General features: G+C 47.7%; 1 protein-coding gene across 1 annotated transcript; it reads right to left on the reverse strand.

Moving 5' to 3' along the window:
- Positions 1-1,037: 1,037 nt before the first annotated feature.
- On the reverse strand, positions 1,038-19,289 carry LOC141212362 (uncharacterized). Its single transcript, XM_073664919.1, has 6 exons — positions 19,279-19,289; positions 18,338-18,395; positions 17,543-17,621; positions 16,745-16,842; positions 16,506-16,623; positions 1,038-6,204 (listed from the first exon to the last, which is right to left on the reverse strand). Exons 1-6 carry the CDS (start codon positions 19,287-19,289, stop codon positions 4,916-4,918), a joined length of 1,653 nt encoding a protein of 550 aa, XP_073521020.1. The 3' UTR covers positions 1,038-4,915.
- Positions 19,290-19,534: the final 245 nt, after the last annotated feature.

Below are 19,534 nucleotides of genomic sequence, written 5' to 3' on the forward strand. Positions count from 1 at the left end.
CCATGCAGACCAGGATGGGGATGAGGGGTGCCATGCATATCAGGATGGTGATGAGGGCCACGTATAAGAGGAAGGAGGGGGCCATACAGACCAGGATGGGGAATATTAACAGAATTGGGGGACATTACCCCTATAACAGTGTCAGCAGCAGACCCCCTCCCCCTTAACAGGGCATCATGACCACATTTTTTGCTTACATTTTCTTTCTTCCTCTAAAACCTAGGTGCATCTTATAGTCTGAAAAATACGGTATTTCTTTGTTTTAGACAACATTGTTGCGCTGATTTAATATTGATGAATCCCTACTTGATGTAATTTCAATGATGATACTCGACACAGTCCAAGTGGAAGTTATTTTCATAAGATAATTTACGTATAATATAATAATAATAATAATATAATGAGATAATCATGTTTCAACTTCATATTAGTAAATTGAATAGAAATAAATCTAATAGAGGATTAATTTAAAAATAACTAATAGAATAGATTTGATACACTATAATATTCTAAGGAATAAACCTTCTGTATAGCATATGATTCCTCAATATAGCTTTGGTTAATTATATTTAATGCAACAATGTCTACGTAGCCGTGAATAATATAATAATTCAAAAAATACATAAAATAAAAAATAAATTATGTTATACGGGATTCATGCATGAAGAATTATATCGGGTAGGCGGTTTTTTGTTTTACATCTGATGTCACTTCTGAGGTGTAATCCTTTATAAACTAGTGATTGTATGATGACTGTATTGCTGAAAAAAGCCTGGGACGGGCTGAAATGTCCACTGGAATTGGCAATGAAATAAAAGATGTGACAAAGTCACTGGTAAAGTGCTGGAGGGGAGATATGTTTTCCTGAGGCCATTAGCTTTAGTGAAATAAAGCCGTTAAGTTTCCTTCAGCATATCATTTGCTGAGAAGGGTTAAGTCACCACTTGTAAAATGTATGTCTTTATAAGAACAACCATAGAGCGGGGGGAGGTTGTTCTCCATATCTCCACCTGAAGGTGCGGTCTGGGGTCTAAATACAAGGTCTGCTGAGGCATTACTTGTTCAGTAAGTCTGGGGAGGCAAACTCCAGACATGTTAGTGTTGAGCTGACCTGAACCTTGTGGAGTTGCTAGACTCTGAGCAGGTGGACCCCTGCTAACACAAGGACTGTGTTTTGCGTGACCAATTTATTTTTTTGTTTTCCCGTTTTGCCCAAAGGGCTGTTTTATTTTCATTGACTCAATGTTGGTTTATGCCACATTCTAATAAACCAACCAGAGATATAAAGAAAGCGTACCTGTGTCTACCTCCGTGTGCAGCTGAGTGAGCGATCTAGTGAGCAATTATTCACTGAATACGTGAGTGCCGGGAATTACTTCCTTTCTGCATATTCTACTCCACGTGCACCACGCTAACGGAGTGCCGATCCACCATCCCTGTATGCAGGGTTCTAGTGATCTGCCTACCATCAGGAAATAGTCTAAGTATGGAATTATTAGGGTGTTCTGTTCACAAAGATTCGCTGTCATCTCCACTATGATCTTTGTAAATACTCTCGGAGCCATGGACAGACCAAAAGGCCGGGGCCCTGAACTGAAAATGTCTGATTCTCTAGTTTATGGATAGGGCCACTCTCGGGAATTTTTCAGCTTCTGCATGGATTGAAACATGGTAGTATGCATCGTTTCTCATTAAGACATACCACAGAAGAGTCCGCATAATCACGCAGCTAATACACCACCACAACGGGGAGACTCATGGATGATTAACGAGAGGGCATCGCAAAAACAACTGAGAAAAATGACCAAGGAAAAAATAGCGACATAAAGCCCATAAACATTACTTAGATGTAAAAAATATATAAATCTTTATTGAATATACACTGTGTTCAGAATTATTAGGCAAATGAGTATTTTGATCACATGATACTTTTTATACATGTTGTCCTACTCCAAGCTGCATATTATTGAGAGCCAACTACCAATTAAGTAAATCTGGTGATGTGCATCTCTGTAATGAGGAGGGGTGTTGACTAATGACATCAACACCCTATATAAGGTGTGCTTAATTATTAGGCAACGTCCTTTCCTTTGGCAAAATGAGTCAGAAGAGAGTTTTGACGGGCTCTGAAATGTCCAAAATTGTGAGCTGTCTTGCAGAGGGATGCAGCAGTCTTGAAATTTCCAAACTTTTGAAGCGTGATCACCACGTGTACATCTACCCCAACGCGTGTTTCGGCGAACCTTCGTCAGGGGGTATGTGTCAGTGTCAATGTGATCCCTTTTAAATGTGCCCACGCCAATCACCACGTGTGTAAAAAACCAGATGTCTATAGTCTGATCGATAGGTTTGAGGACCTTTGATGATGCATACCGTGTCATGATAGGCGGGGCGCCGTCGGCATCACGTGGCACCCGTGTCACAGTCAGCTGACCGCGGCGCAGGTCCTCACGATGTAGCAACCTAGAAACAGAAGTTTTACAGCCGATTGTTTTGACTTCATCTTGAAGGGTTGATATACCAGAAATCTGTTCAGACCTCTCAAATTTACTATATCTCTGAAAGTGCCATCCAGCTTCTTTATCAAGAAAAGGGGGGAATATAATCCCTTTCCTTATTCTTCTATGGGTACCTCCAAGAGGACCAAAAACTCTGCCTCCAGGACTAACTATTGCTTGGAAGATCTTCGGAGAGGTGTCACCATGAAGGTTTGCAGGGGTGGAAGGATAGTCTGGAATTCCAATTTTAGGTCTGCTTCCACTATCCCTAGAATCCAGACATGGGATGAATTTTATTTGTACGCATGGAGGAAGAGGGAAAGCATTCCTCCTTCCGGGGGAATGACATCACTGGGAAGACTTCCTTCCACCTGAAGGCGGCCCCCCAAACAAGAAACCTTTTTTTTAGTCTTCTGACTTCCTATTTTCCCTGATCCTAGGAGGTCTTTTCCGGCCGTATCTTCTATTCCAAAAGGTACTCCTGTATTCTGGGATAGACAAACTGGGGAATCCTTTCTTTTTATCTCCAGCTTTGTCCAAGATGTCATCCAGAACTTGACCAAAAAGAAAGCCCCCATCACATGGGATTGAACACAGTTTGGTCTTTGACTGGACATCCCCAGGCCAACTTTTTACCCATAGCGCCCTATGAGTGGCAATAAAGAGGCCCGCTAACCTGGCTGCCAGCCTCACTGAGTCTGTTGAGGCATCTGCAATAAAAGCTGATGCTCCCTGCATCAGCCACGATCTTTTCCCTTGGGACATTATCCTTCGGTTGACCTTCTAGTTGTTGCAACCAGATAATCATAGATCTGGCTGTACAGGTCGTAGAGACCGCTGGCTTCAGGGCACCCACCGAGGACTCCCAGGTGTGTCTTAAGTAACCATCGGCCTTTCTATCCAGATGGTCTTTCAGAATATCCACATCCTCAAAAGGCAAGGTAGATTTTTTGGATGAATTGGCCACTGCTACGTCTATCTTTGGGATCTTATTCCATGAGTCTTGTTTTGGTATCTTCTCTTAGAAGATGATGGTAGTGAACCCTTTCTCTTCGTTTTTTCTCTTAATGAGAGCCTGAATCTTTTCATTAATTAGAAATATGCGTCTCTTTTTTTTTTCTCTAATCTACAAAACATGAACTCTTGTATGGATTTGGGGGCCGTAGCATCCGAGATGCCCATGGTAGCTCTCACAGCCTTAATCAACCTATCTGCGACTTTTATAGGATAGCATGGCCTACCCCCTGTATCGCCATTAAAGAATGAAAAGGAACAAGAATCCAATCCACATTCACCTTCCGACTTTATAGATTCATCTAAATCAGGTGATAGTTTTTTGGACCCTTTCCTTCCCTTTCTATTCCTTTTTTTATGAATAAGGGTCTCAAGGGAATTCTTAACTTGTGCCCTGATCACGGATCTCAAATCCATGAAGTTAGTGGATTCTTCACATGCGGTTTTCTGTATACAATCTGCACAGAGTCTTTTCTGCCACAAGTCAGGTAACTTATCCCTACAAAGGGTTCACTCCTTATTCTTTTGTGCCACATTTCTTAAGTCGTTCCTAGTAATTAGAGACAAGAAAAAGGGACTTAATTACCATGGTGAAATTTCACAAAGATCAGTCAGCATTCTGGAATTTAATAATGTACCAGATTCAGAGGCTGGATCAAATCACACCATTATTCGTGGTTGGTGGTACTGTCACTTCTGCAACTCATGAGACTGCCATTGCTGCGTGAACTCTGATCCTGGCACTGCCGTTCCTCCATATCACATGGGGAAGGAGAGCCAGAGAAAAGCCACTCTTTTGGCAGTCAGGCTTGATTTTAAAAGAGGGACCAGCCACAGCAACTCCCCCACCCCCTTGTACATGCCTTCCCCAGACCCCCTGGAAGTGAAATCCAACACTTCAGGTCAGAAGTCTCCGGCATGCTCTTCATCAGGGCACACCAATACCAGGGCCTCCTGCACATGCGCAAGCCTGGGACATTGTTGGGGCCAGCAGGCATCCAAAAGAACTTCAGCGCTCGCATCTACATGAGCCCTCAAGTGACCAGCGGTGGCGCTTCCAGGACCCGACACCGGCACTATAGACAAGGAGCCTTTCTTCCAGGCAAGGCCTGGGTAAGTTTCTCCTTTAACTTTCCTCTCCTGATTCTTCAGCTTCAGGTTCCCTCATGGACAGGAAACCAAAATGATGCGGGGTAGAGGTGCAGCCCTCTTATTCAGTACGCTTCCTGTCCTTATTGGGTGAATTCCCTCTCTCGTGTGGCGCTGGTCATGGGGGAAAGGAAAATTTTAGAAATTGTTCTGGTATTCAGTGAGATATTAATGACAATCTTACTTATCAAAGGAAGTGTACTCATTATTCTGAGCAATTTTTTAAAAAATTTTAAAACACACAGTGTACATGATTACAGTTTCTTTCCTGTATGACTTCCCTCATGTCTAACAAGATACGATTTATTTACAAAAGATTTCCCACATAGTGAACATGAATACGGCTTCTCCCCAGTGTGACTTCTCTCGTGCATCACAAGACTCCGTTTATCTGTGAAGGACTTCCCACATTCCAAACATGAAAATGGCTTTTCTCCTGTGTGAATTCTCTCATGTCTAACACATTTTGATTTCTCTGTAAAGCATTTCCCACATTCTGAACAGGAATATGGCTTCTCTCCTGTGTGAGTTTTCTGATGTCTAATAAGAGTCCCTTTATCTGTAAAGCATTTCCCACATTCTGAACATGAATATGGAGTCTCTCCTGTGTGAATTCTCTGATGTATAATAAGACTCCCTTTTTCCGTGAAGAACTTCCCACATTCCAAACATGAAAATGGCTTTTCTCCTGTGTGAATTCTCTCATGTCTAACACATTTTGATTTCTCTGTAAAGCATTTCCCACATTCTGAACAGGAATATGGCTTCTCTCCTGTGTGAGTTTTCTGATGTCTAATAAGAGTCTTTTTATCAATAAAGCATTTCCCACATACTGAACATAAAAATGTCTTTTCTCCTGTGTGAATTCTCTCATGTATAACACAATTTGATTTATATGTAAAGCATTTCCCACATTCTGAACAGGAATATGGCTTCTCTCCTGTGTGAGTTTTCTGATGTCTAATAAGAGTCCTTTTATCTGTAAAGCATTTCCCACATACTGAACATGAAAATGTTTTTTCTCCTGTGTGAATTCTCTGATGTGTAATAAATCTTGATTTATATGTAAAGCATTTCCCACATTCTGAACATGAATACGGCTTCTCTCCTGTGTGAATTCTCTGATGTGTAATAAGATTCCCTTTATCTGTAAAGCATTTCCCACATTCTGTACATGAATATGGCTTCTCTCCTGTGTGACTTCTCTGATGTGTAATAAGATTATATTTCTTTGTAAAGCATTTCCCACATTCTGAACAGGAGTATGGCTTTTCTCCTTTGTGTTTTCTTTGTGTCTGAGCTGAGCTTTTAGTAAGTTGCTTGTCACACTGAAGTCTTGTATCCACTGTGTCACCTGGAATTGTGGTAACAATGTGAGATTGCTCAGGAGATGATTCCTCATGATCAGGAGGATTATAAGAAGGTGAAGTGCTGTAAAGTCCAGGAGGTGCAGGAAGGGTGATGAGGTTTTCTCCATTAGAGTGCTTCCTGATATCTTCTTTTTTACAATTTAGTGATAAACCTTTATTCCCACAAGGATTTCCTATCAGGATGAAAGATAGAAAAAAAATCACATCTAATCTACAACACAAAAGAGATTTCTGAATGTATTTTCTGGATCTCACAATGAAGACCCTCGTCAGTGAAAGTACCGGTAATAAGGAAGACAACTACATGCCATAACATTAACACAATGACGGGTAAAGTGAATAACACTTATAAACTGGTGACATTGGCACAAGTCAGGGGTGGCAGAGACTAGACAGCAAATAGACAGTTCTTAAAGGGAACCTGTCATCAGGATTTACCCCCTTAATGTACCACCAGTGCCATTTCACTCTCTCAAGCTTCCTATCATGCCCTCAGTGTAGAAAAGTGTCCACACAATTAACAATGGAGTTTTAATCTTTTATTACTGCATGCAAATGAGATTGTCTAATCACGAAGGTGGGCTTCATAAAGGTGGCCACCGTAATCATGTCCACAGTATGCCTAAGGACTAGTGTTGAGCGAGTATGTTCTATTAACCCTTTTGGCGAATATGCTCGGGCCGAGCTCCGAGTATTTATAGCTGCTCGGTGATATGGTTGAATCGCTTGATTTGCGACTGTTTGACAGCTTTATTACATGTGAGGAATGTCTATTTCTTACACATTCCTCCCATGTAATAAAACTGTCAAACAGTTGCAAATCATACACACGGGAGCGATCTAACCTTATCACCGAGCTGCTGTAAATACTTGGAGCTCGGTCCGACCATACTCGGACAGAACATACTCGCTGAACCCTACTAAGGACATGATACGAACCCTTAGAAGAATGAAATAGCACCAAAATCATATTACAGGGTTAAATCCTAATTACCGGACCCAGGGGAGTCCTTCTCCCAATGTCTGAGAAGAAAAATCTACAGTGGCAGAAAGTGCAACGATTCCAGTATGTGAGCAACCTGTAGTGCAAATGGGCCTCCATGTCCCCTCTGGAGCCTCCTTATTCCATTAACCACCCTACACCACGGATCCTTCTTATCCCCTGGAGCCTCCCTACACCACGGATCCTTCTTATCCCCTGGAGCCTCCCTACACCACGGATCCTCCTTACCCCCTGGAGCCTCCCTACACCATGGATCCTCATCATCCCCTGGAGCCTGCCTACACCACGGATCCTCCTTATCCCCTGGAGCCTCCCTACACCACGGATCCTCATCATCCCCTGGAGCCTCCCTACACCACGGAGCCTGCTTATCCCCTGGAGCCTCCCTACACCACGGATCCTCATCATCCCCTGGAGCCTCCCTACACCACGGATCCTCCTTATCCCCTGGAACCTCCCTACACCACGGATCCTCCTTATCCGCTGGAGCCTCCCTACACCATGGATCCTCATCATCCCCTGGAGCCTCCCTACACCACGGATCCTCATCATCCCCTGGAGCCTCCCTACACCAAGGATCCTCATCATCCCCTGGAGCCTCCCTACACTACGGATCCTCCTTATCTCCTGGAGCCTCCCTACACCACAGAGCCTGCTTATCCCCTGGAGCCTCCCTACACCACAGAGCCTGCTTATCCCCTGGAGCCTCCCTACACCACAGAGCCTGCTTATCCCCTGGAGCCTCCCTACACCACAGATCCTCCTTATCCCCTGGAGCCTCCCTACACCACGGACCCTCCTTATCCCCTGGAGCCTCCCTACACCACGGATCCTCCTTATCCCCTAGAGCCTCCCTACACCACGGATCCTCCTTATCCCCTGGAGTCTCCCTACACCACGGATCCTCATCATCCCCTGGAGCCTCCCTACACCACGGATCCTCATCATCCCCTGGAGCCTCCCTACACCATGGATCCTCCTTACCCCCTGGAGCCTCCTTACACCACAGAGCCTGCTTATCCCCTAGAGCCTCCCTACACCACAGATCCTCTTTATCCCCTGGAGCGTCCCTACACCACGGAGCCTCCTTATCCCCTGGAGCCTCCCTACACCACGGATCCTCCTTATCCGCTGGAGCCTCCCTACACCACGGATCCTCATCATCCCCTGGAGCATCCCTACACCATGGATCCTCATCATCCCCTGGAGCCTCCCTACACCACGGATCCTCATCATCCCCTGGAGCCTCCCTACACCATGGATCCTCATCATCCCCTGAAGCCTCCCTACACCATGGATCCTCCTTACCCCCTGGAGCCTCCCTACACCACAGAGCCTGCTTATTCCCTGGAGCCTCACTACACCACGGACCCTGCTTATCCCCTGGAGCCTCCCTACACCATGGATCCTCCTTATCCTCTGGAGCCTCCCTACACCACGGAGTCTGCTTATCCCCTGGAGCCTCCCTACACCACAGAGCCTGCTTATCCCCTGGAGCCTCCCTACACCACAGAGCCTGCTTATCCCCTGGAGCCTCCCTACACCACGGATCCTCCTTATCCCCTGGAGCTTCCCTACACCACGGATCCTCCTTATCCTCTGGAGCCTCCCTACACCACGGAGTCTGCTTATCCCCTGGAGCCTCCCTACACCACAGAGCCTGCTTATCCCCCGGAGCCTCCCTACACCACAGAGCCTGCTTATCCCCTGGAGCCTCCCTACACTACAGAGCCTCCTTATCCCCTGGAGCCTCCCTACACCACAGAGCCTCCTTATCCCATGGAGCCTCCCTACACCACGGATCCTCCTTATCCCCTGGAGCCTCCCTACACCACAGAGCCTCCTTATCCCATGGAGCCTCCCTACACCATGGATCCTCCTTACCCCCTGGAGCCTCCCTACACCACAGAGCCTGTTTATCCCCTGGAGCCTCCCTACACTACGGATCCTCCTTATCCCCTGGAGCCTCCCTACCCCACGGATCCTCCTTACCCCCTGGAGCCTCCCTACACCACAGAGCCTGTTTATCCCCTGGAGCCTCCCTACACAACGGATCCTCCTTATCCCCTGGAGCCTCCCTACCCCACGGATCCTCCTTATCCCCTGGAGCCTCCCTACACCACAGATCCTACTTATCCCCTGGAGCCTCCCTACACCACGGACCCTCCTTGTCCCCTGGAGCCTCCCTACACCACGGATCCTCCTTATCCCCTGGAGCCTCCCTACACCACGGATCCTCCTTATCCCCTGGAGTCTCCCTACACCACGGATCCTCATCATCCCCTGGAGCCTCCCTACACCACGGATCCTCATCATCCCCTGGAGCCTCCCTACACCATGGATCCTCCTTACCCCCTGGAGCCTCCTTACACCACAGAGCCTGCTTATCCCCTGGAGCCTCCCTACACCACAGATCCTCCTTATCCCCTGGAGCGTCCCTACACCACGGAGCCTCCTTATCCCCTGGAGCCTCCCTACACCACGGATCCTCCTTATCCGCTGGAGCCTCCCTACACCACGGATCCTCATCATCCCCTGGAGCATCCCTACACCATGGATCCTCATCATCCCCTGGAACCTCCCTACACCACGGATCCTCATCATCCCCTGGAGCCTCCCTACACCATGGATCCTCATCATCCCCTGAAGCCTCCCTACACCATGGATCCTCCTTACCCCCTGGAGCCTCCCTACACCACAGAGCCTGCTTATTCCCTGGAGCCTCACTACACCACGGACCCTGCTTATCCCCTGGAGCCTCCCTACACCATGGATCCTCCTCATCCTCTGGAGCCTCCCTACACCACGGAGTCTGCTTATCCCCTGGAGCCTCCCTACACCACAGAGCCTGCTTATCCCCTGGAGCCTCCCTACACCACAGAGCCTGCTTATCCCCTGGAGCCTCCCTACACCACGGATCCTCCTTATCCCCTGGAGCTTCCCTACACCACGGATCCTCCTTATCCTCTGGAGCCTCCCTACACCACGGAGTCTGATTATCCCCTGGAGCCTCCCTACACCACAGAGCCTGCTTATCCCCCGGAGCCTCCCTACACCATAGAGCCTGCTTATTCCCTGGAGCCTCCCTACACCACAGAGCCTGCTTATCCCCTGGAGCCTCCCTACACTACAGAGCCTCCTTATCCCCTGGAGCCTCCCTACACCACAGAGCCTCCTTATCCCATGGAGCCTCCCTACACCACGGATCCTCCTTATCCCCTGGAGCCTCCCTACACCACAGAGCCTCCTTATCCCATGGAGCCTCCCTACACCATGGATCCTCCTTACCCCCTGGAGCCTCCCTACACCACAGAGCCTGTTTATCCCCTGGAGCCTCCCTACACTACGGATCCTCCTTATCCCCTGGAGCCTCCCTACCCCACGGATCCTCCTTACCCCCTGGAGCCTCCCTAAACCACAGAGCCTGTTTATCCCCTGGAGCCTCCCTACACCACGGATCCTCCTTATCCCCTGGAGCCTCCCTACCCCACGGATCCTCCTTATCCCCTGGAGCCTCCCTACACCACAGAGCCTATTTATCCCCTGGAGCCTCCCTACACCACGGATCATCCTTATCCCCTGGAGCCTCCCTACACCACAGATCCTCCTTATCCCCTGGAGCCTCCCTACACCACAGAGCCTGTTTATCCCCTGGAGCCTCCCTACACCATGGATCCTCCTTATCCCCTGGAGCCTCTCTACACCACGGATCCTCCTTATCCCCTGGAGCCTCCCTACACCACGGATCCTCCTTATCCCCTGGAGCCTCCCTACACCACAGAGCCTGCTTATCCCCCGGAGCCTCCCTACACCACAGAGCCTGTTTATCCCCTGGAGCCTCCCCACACCATGGATCCTCCTTATCCCCTGGAGCCTCTCTACACCACGGATCCTCCTTATCCCCTGGAGCCTTCCTACACCACGGATCCTCATCATCCCCTGGAGCCTCCCTACACCACGGATCCTCATCATCCCCTGGAGCCTCCCTACACCAAGGATCCTCATCATCCCCTGGAGCCTCCCTACACTACGGATCCTCCTTATCCCCTGGAGCCTCCCTACACCATGGATCCTCCTTATCCCCTGGAGCCTCCCTAGACCACGAATCATCCTTATCCCCTGGAGCCTCCCTACACCACGAATCATCCTTATCCCCTGGAGCCTCCCTACACCACGGATCCTCCTTATCCCCTGGAGCCTCCCTACACCACGGATCCTCCTTATCCCCTGGAGCCTCCCTACACCACGGATCCTCATCATCCCCTGCAGCCTCCCTACACCAAGGATCCTCATCATCCCCTGGAGCCTCCCTACACCACGGATCCTCCTTATCCCCTGGAGCCTCCCTACACCACGGATCCTCCTTATCCCCTGGAGCCTCCCTAGACCACGAATCATCCTTATCCCCTGGAGCCTCCCTACACCACGAATCATGCTTATCCCCTGGAGCCTCCCTACACCACGGATCCTCCTTATCCCCTGGAGCCTCCCTACACCACGGATCCTCCTTATCCCCTGGAGCCTCCCTACACCACGGATCCTCCTTATCCCCTGGAGCCTCCCTACGCCACGGATCCTCATCATTCCCTGGAGCCTCCCTACACCACGGATCCTCCTTATCCCCTGGAGCCTCCCTACACCACAGAGCCTGCTTATCCCCTGGAGCCTTCCTACACCACAGAGCCTGCTTATCCCCTGGAGCCTCCCTACACCATGGATCCTCCTTATCCCCTGGAGCCTCCCTACACCACGGATCCTCATCATCCCCTGGAGCCTCCCTACACCACGGATCCTCATCATCCCCTGGAGCCTGCCTACACCAAGGATCCTCATCATCCCCTGGAGCCTGCCTACACCAAGGATCCTCATCATCCCCTGGAGCCTCCCTACACTGCGGATCCTCCTTATCCCCTGGAGCCTCCCTACACCATGCATCCTCCTTATCCCCTGGAGCCTCCCTAGACCACGAATCATCCTTATCCCCTGGAGCCTCCCTACACCACGAATCATCCTTATCCCCTGGAGCCTCCCTACACCACGGATCCTCCTTATCCCCTGGAGCCTCCCTACACCACGGATCCTCCTTATCCCCTGGAGCCTCCGTACACCACGGATCCTCCTTATCCCCTGGAGCCTCCCTACGCCACGGATCCTTATCATCCCCTGGAGCCTCCCTACACCATGGATCCTCCTTATCCCCTGCAGCCTCCCTACACCACAGAGCCTGCTTATGCCCTGGAGCCTCCCTACACCATGGATCCTCCTTATCCCCTGGAGCCTCCCTACACCACAGAGCCTCCTTATCCCCTGGAGCCTCCCTACATTACTTGGTCTATATGCAGCTGAACCTACTGCACATGTGATACATCCGCCCCTGCCCAAAACACTAAATATATGTCCTTAAAAATTATGTTTAAAGGGAAACTGTCCGTTCCCTGTGCCCCCAGAACCCGCAGCAGCTGTGTCTGCAGATATAAACTCTCCGTCTAACATCTCTATTACATTAAACACACAAACAGATCTTTAGAAAAAGTATTGTATTTCTAAAGTTTATGATATGTAAATGAGGCCTTTGACTTGTCGATGAGGCGCTCGTGACCCCAGAGTAGTCGTCCCACTTAGCATGTCATCACGGCTTTGGGGGCTTGAGAACATGACAAACCTACCGCATGCGCGTGGCTTCTCCTCCTCACTGCATTGAGCCTCTGACGCCGGGTGTACGCGTCCCATTACTGAGATAGGAGAGGACGGTCACTACTGGTCAGAGTCCATGTAGATGGGAGGAGCTCGGCCTCTAGCCCCGCCCTCCTCTCCCCTCCCCCTACACAGAATCTTATCAGGAGCGGCCGTCACCTCCGATCTCAGTGATGGAACAATGTTTCCTAACTGAATAGAGATTTTACCCCGGAACCGAGAATCCTGAGACGGAAGAAGAAATACGCAGATTTCTGTGGAGACTCCGGGGACAAAGTTTCCTATTTCCATCTCGTCTATTCTTACAATTCATGAAGTTTATTCCTCTTATTCTTGTGTAATAAAGACTGATCAGGACGTTATGTCTATTATATGGGAACAATGAGGAATACTGTCACCATGTAACAATACATCGCTTATGGTTTATGGCCGCCAGGATTTGGCAACACAAAAATGTCTGAAAAGAAACAAAGTATTTATTGTAGAAAAGTCCTAAAAGAAAATGAAATAAATATATTGTTATTGGCTTGGATCAGTTGTATTACCGCAGTTACAGCGACCCTCCACCCCGGGACTGAACACTACACATTTCCCTGTACAGTCCCCTATGGGGTCCTCTGCCCTCCGCTGCCCCCTCAGCTCAGATCGGTGGTCTCTTCCCCCGGCTTCCAGGACGGCCAGTGCAGTGGTATGGGGAGTGCAGTAGTACGTCTACCCCACCCTCCCCTGCCTTCCTGTGTTGTGACCTATGGGGCAGCGCCACATCCTATTAATCTCCCAGCAGTCTGCGGGGCGTCACCAGTTACAGATGTATTCTGCACCTGCTTTCATTGCTCCTGTTTGTTTTTGGTAACCTTGTCTGGCTTCCATAATACCCCGGGATGACTTAGGCCTCCATCTACAGGACCATTGTTACTCGTCTTCCTGATTCTGACCTCGTCCCGCTTCTTGATTGTCTAGCACCTGCCATCTTTGGGTCAGATCTGACATGTCGACCTTCTTCTGCCAGCTCGCTCTACCAGCCAGCACTACTATGTGGAGCAGCCCCGGTGTCTGTGCTGTAAGTCCAGATCACTGTACAGTGGTGAAAAGATGGAAGCCGGGAAACCTCTGGGACCGGCTGTATGGAGACTGTGTGTAAGCGCCTTATTATTAGGAACGGCCAGGTTTCCTCCATCGGTTCACCGTTACAGGAGGCAGATGGAGGACACAAGGAAGGGAGTCTATATATGATAACCGTATAGTCGCTTCTCAGTCTCAGGGTGGACGGTCGTTTTATCACTCAACTTGTGCAGCTCATGAAGAGAGAAAAATTCTAAAAAATAACAGCAGAATAAAGATGATAAAGTAACAAGATGAGAAAAACAACTCATCCCCCACAAAAAAGCTCCTCATACAGCGAGGTCAGTAATGAGAAATAAACCATCAAGAATGGAAGAAACAATCCAACAGAGGCCGGACAGACATCTGTCTGAGATGGTGAGTCCTGCATTGAGCAGGGGGCTGGATACGGGGACCCTGGAGGTGATCCCCTCCAACCAGAACATTCTAGGATTGTAAGTTGTTTGTGATATGTTCTGCTACCAGAGCTAAGGAAAGAGAGGAGATCTGTCCCTGCAATAGAACTCAGCTGAATCCCTATGATGTAACAGGGAACCTGATCCTGCGATCAGACCTGCTAAAGTCCTAAGCTAGTCTGTACGGAGACCTATAGATGTGGGGAAGGAATCCCTACAAGTACTAAGGACTGGGAGGAATATGGGACACCTCCTAACAGAAATAGTAGCAGACAGACGAACAAACAAAATATATAGAACATAGAGGTCCGTAGACCAAGCAAACTAACAGAGCAAGACACAGAGCACAGGCTAGCTAGAAAGTAGATATACAATGAAGTCCAGCAAAGCCAGAAGGGCGGAGCAGGATTAAATAGACCAACAAGGTCATGTGACCAGCAAAGGAAAAAACCTAAGAGCAAGGTTCTAACAGTTTGGTCATTTTATCTGTAAATCATTTCCCCCATTATCGGCCTTACAGATACATTATTTTATTGATTTTTTTATTTTTCCTCCTCTCATTTCCGGAGTCATAATGTTATTGGTCACTAAGCTGCGCAGTTCTCCTGCTATTCACCCTATAAATGTAAGGAAATACTGACAACTGGGCGTTACCATTGTTCCCCTACATTGTCCAATCAGCGCTGAGTGTGAGAAGTGTGGGGACACATGTATGGAGAACGGTGACACCCAGTTATCATGTCATTCATAAATGTCGGAGGAACGGCCGGGAATCTGAGCAGCAGTTTCTTTCTTTGGTAACAATTCTTGTCGGAAAAAGAATTTCATCCAATTTATTGGTAGAAAAAAAAAAAATTTAAAACTTTCGGAACCTGGATGAGGACGTCTTCTTACCTTCTTTTGGTAATTTATGTATTTCACTGTTGGAAAGAGAATTATTTATTCACGTTAGAGGCTCAGATGGGGGGACGATTCCTAGACGACATCTTGTTTGTCTGGAGAGACCGAGAGTGAAGATTCTTCTAAAGGGACGTTCCCAAAATCACAATGTGCTCTTATAATAAAGTACACCCTGGTTATTGTGAATATAACCCCTGTATAACATCTGGCCTCTCCTGCACATATCACCCCCTGAGTATGCCCCCCAGGATCTATACACCCAGTAGTTGAAATTGTAACCAATACATACCGAGGAGCCACATGTTATATACTGGGGGGTGGGACAGGGCTGGATGTTATACACCGGGGGGACAACAGGGCCTGAAGGAGAAGCCAGACTGCAGTGATTAATGCGTGTGGCCCAATACTATTCTCCATATAGTGAACCTCTCCATATTACAAGATTCACCATAAATGAGACGCTGACAGGGGATATAATCCGTGCATGGTAAAGGGCGCCCCCTCTGGGTAGTATTTAGTCTCCATGTTTATACGTTGGTTGAACTAGATCTCAAAAACCAACATGATGTCAGATAACGACAACTCTAGATGCGGCCATCGCAGCTGTTTGTAGATATGAGCTCCTAATCCCTTTTATGATGAAGCAATTCCCCACCCGGCACAGAGGACTAAACAACTGTCATGTACTGTCACCTACCTGGTGTCCTCCGCTTGTCTCTGACTAAGACCTGTGTTCTGGTCCTCCGACATCCAAGATGGCCTCCATAGTGGCAGAGGGACGACAGCAGTATGTCTGACCCACACCTCCATAGCATGGCACTTACTGACTTACCATAGGGGTCTTCATGCCACCGGGCGGTCGGCCTGGATGAGGAGGGACCAGAACGCCGGCCTCAGTGTAGGAGGCAGTGGGAGGCAAACAGAGGCGACAGGTAGGACGACTCTACATGTGACATGTGTCGTCACTCGTCAGCACCAGGCAGTGGCTGCTACATCACCGAGATCCATAGGACAGGGAGATTCATAACCTGGAACACAGGCTCAGTCATTTATATGGAAGCAGGGACTTGTGTAAGGAAAATATGGACGTAAAGGATGGAAGGAATATTATAGAAGGTGAAGGAAAACTAATACGTGATTCCTAATCATAAAGAAGAGGTGTGAAGGCGGCCCCGTTATTCATCGGTGCACAGCCGGACTCTGCAGGAGCAGCCGCGCCATCACCGGACGCTTCTGCTGTGATGAGGACAGCAGATAAAGCTTCACTGCACCGGAGACTTCATACAATATCACACACCGGTCATCATCATCATCACACGCCGGTCATCATCATGATCACACGCCGGTCATTATTACATACCTGTGGAAACATCTACTGGAATCTCCTCCTTCCCGTCACTCACACACGGCTGATCCCCCCCCGTCATCGCTTCTTCTTCTGTCTCGTCCTTCACTTTATTCCTAGTTGGATCTTCCTCCTGATATATCAGATGTAACAATCAGCACAATACAAGAAACCACGAAAATCTGTGACATCTATGACCTCAATCAGAAATGTCCCCTATATACAGATCCGGTACAGGGCTCAGCACAGTCTACCTGATGACTCTCCGTGACATTGTGATTCTCCTCTGGACAGTCCTGGGAATACAGAGGACGTGGATATCTCTCTGGTGGATTTCTCCTCCTGAATCCATCTGTAGGAAACACACAGTGACGGAATAGATTGTGTCATGTGTGGCAAAGTCACTGGTAAAGTGATAGAGGGAAGATATATTTCATGGAGGCTATTAGCTTCTGTGAATTGAAACCATGAAATTTGCTCCAACATGCTATTTGCTTAAAGAGGTTAAACTTCCATGTTAAAAGGGAGTGTTTTTTGTGAATGATCATTGTGAAGGGTGGGAGGTCATTCACCATATCTCCATCTCAGAGTGTGGTCTTTGATTTAAATACAAGTCCTACTGAGGCATTCAGTGTTCAGTGTCTGGAGAAGCTAGCTCCAGAGAGGATCTTGTGTTTGTTTTTCTTGAACCAAGTGGAGTTGCTGAACTCTCAGCAGGTGGATCCCTGCTATCACAAAGACTGTGCTTTTGTGTTACCATTTTGCTTTGTTTCCTGTTTTGGCCAAAGGGCCGTGATTTCTTTTATGGACTCAGTGTTGGTTTATGCTGCATTTTAATAAACCAACGAGAACTTTTTGGCCAAAGGGCCGTGATTTCTTTTATGGACTCAGTGTTGGTTTATGCTGCATTTCAATAAACCAACGAGAAGTTTTTAAAGAAACAGTGTACCTGTGTCTACCTCCGTGTGAGCGATCTACCACACATGTTATGATGAAATTATGGGAGTAGTAGTAGGTGACCACAGAACAGACATGACAGTCTCCCTCCTCACCCTGCTGATCGGCCCATATTGCGATCGCCTCTTGTGCTCCATGTATAACCTCAACCTTAATATCAACCAGATCTTCACCCTAAAAATAAAAATGTAAGATGAGCTCAGGTCCCATCACTTCATGGTCCGATGTTGTGGGGACTTCAGTGTCATCTACCTGATGATCCTCCGGGATGTTGTGATTCTCCTCTGGACAGTCCTGTGAATACAGAGGACGGGAACATCTCTCTGGTGGATTTCTCCTCCTGGATCCATCTGTGGAGACACACAGACTGAATACATGACCTGCCGTGTATCTGTCTATATATGAGACTCGTCTCTCAGAACTAGTAATTCTATGGTTATGTATCAGGGAATAAATTACATTGTTGTGGTCCTCACCACCGGTACAGAGGTCCCAGCACATTGTGGCCTCAAGTATGAAGTGATAATCAGCGAGGCCAAAGCCTAATGCTCTCTGCTCTGCACTCGGAGGATGAGGACCCTGAGGAGAGGGACAGAGAAGACCCTCGTCAGTCAGATGGAGCAGCCGTACTAAGAAACACAACTTCTCCAAGTTTCGTTTCCAGGGATGGAACCACAGAGGAGCTGGAGAAAGCTCCACATTTCCATCCATTGGTTTCTTCTCTCCTAATTCACCGTTATGGAGATTGGGGGAAGGACGGTTACCATTTACCAGTGATTGTATTTTGAGATCTCATGATGTCACCATGAGGACACGGCCTCCCTCCTGGACAGGATCCTCTGGGATCACTAAGAGGAGAGAACCTTCCGTTCTATTAAAAGACGGGTTACCGCTTTCTTATTCTTCTTTAAATGGAGATAACTCTCAACATCTGCCTCGATATAAACACTAAAATAGGCAGCAAGTGCGCAAAAAGATCTGCGTTTGTCTCTGAAGGAGGAAAAAAGGGCACATGTACGCCTGACGGATGAAGTCACAGAACCCGGAAGGACGGTGTTGTGGGGAGCACCCGGTACACAGCGGTTAGTACCTATCAATGTGTAGAAAGGACAACTAGAGAGCCGGCACCGGGGTCATGGGCGCTTACTGATGCACACGGGGAGCCAAGGAGAGATTGTCTGGTCTGACTCCACAGAAAAGCTCCATAATACATATTCTTCTGAACAAACATCCCTTTAACCCCGTCACTCTCGCGTCTGTTTTCACCTTCCTGACCGGGCCAATTTTTTACAATCCTGACCAGTGTCACTTTATGGAGGTAATAACTCTGGAGCTTCATCGGATCCCGCTGATTCTGAAACTGTTTTTTCGTGACACATTGTGCTTCATGTTAGTGGTAAATTTAGGATTTGGCATTTTTTTTGCGTTTATTTATGAAAATATCGAAAATTTTACAAAAAAAATGTTGGACTTTTAATTTTTATGCCTTTAAACCAGATATGTATTAACTATTTTGTATGGTATAACTAACATTTACCACATGTCTACTTCACATCAGATTTATTTTTTTTGGTAAAAGTTTAATCAGCAATTTCTTATTTTTCAAACAAAATTTACAAAACTAATTTTAAGTTTCCTCCTTTCTCCCCTTTTGCATTTTAAGTCTGCAGTCTGGCTCCCCAATACTTATATCTATGGCCAGTTTGATGTCAATCAGCCGTTACTAACATGTCGCATTTAAGGGATCGCACTCATCGGGTGAAATAAAATTAGTCGGATAATCCTGAACAGTAGGATGATTGTCTTGTGAGTACGATGCGACTTCTCTCACCTGTCTCGCATCTGTATGACATCCGTATCAAACGCGTTTATAACATCAGCTTTTACAGACGGTCATTCTCTGACATTTCAGGCTAATTTTCTAACTAATAAAACATTTTTTATAGATCTAGAAAGATAGAAATGAGTCAGTGAGATATATCATCAGGGCAGGGCGTGTGGAGCTGCTGTACATGGATTTAGCTAATAATTAAAGAATTTAAAGTAAAAAAAGCAAAGGGGGAAAGCGGACAGCTGATGCTTATAGT

This window comes from Phyllobates terribilis, unplaced genomic scaffold (assembly GCF_046119375.1).
Source record: "Phyllobates terribilis strain yellow unplaced genomic scaffold, ASM4611937v1 Scaffold_171__1_contigs__length_4068163, whole genome shotgun sequence".
Lineage (NCBI taxonomy): Eukaryota > Metazoa > Chordata > Amphibia > Anura > Dendrobatidae > Phyllobates > Phyllobates terribilis.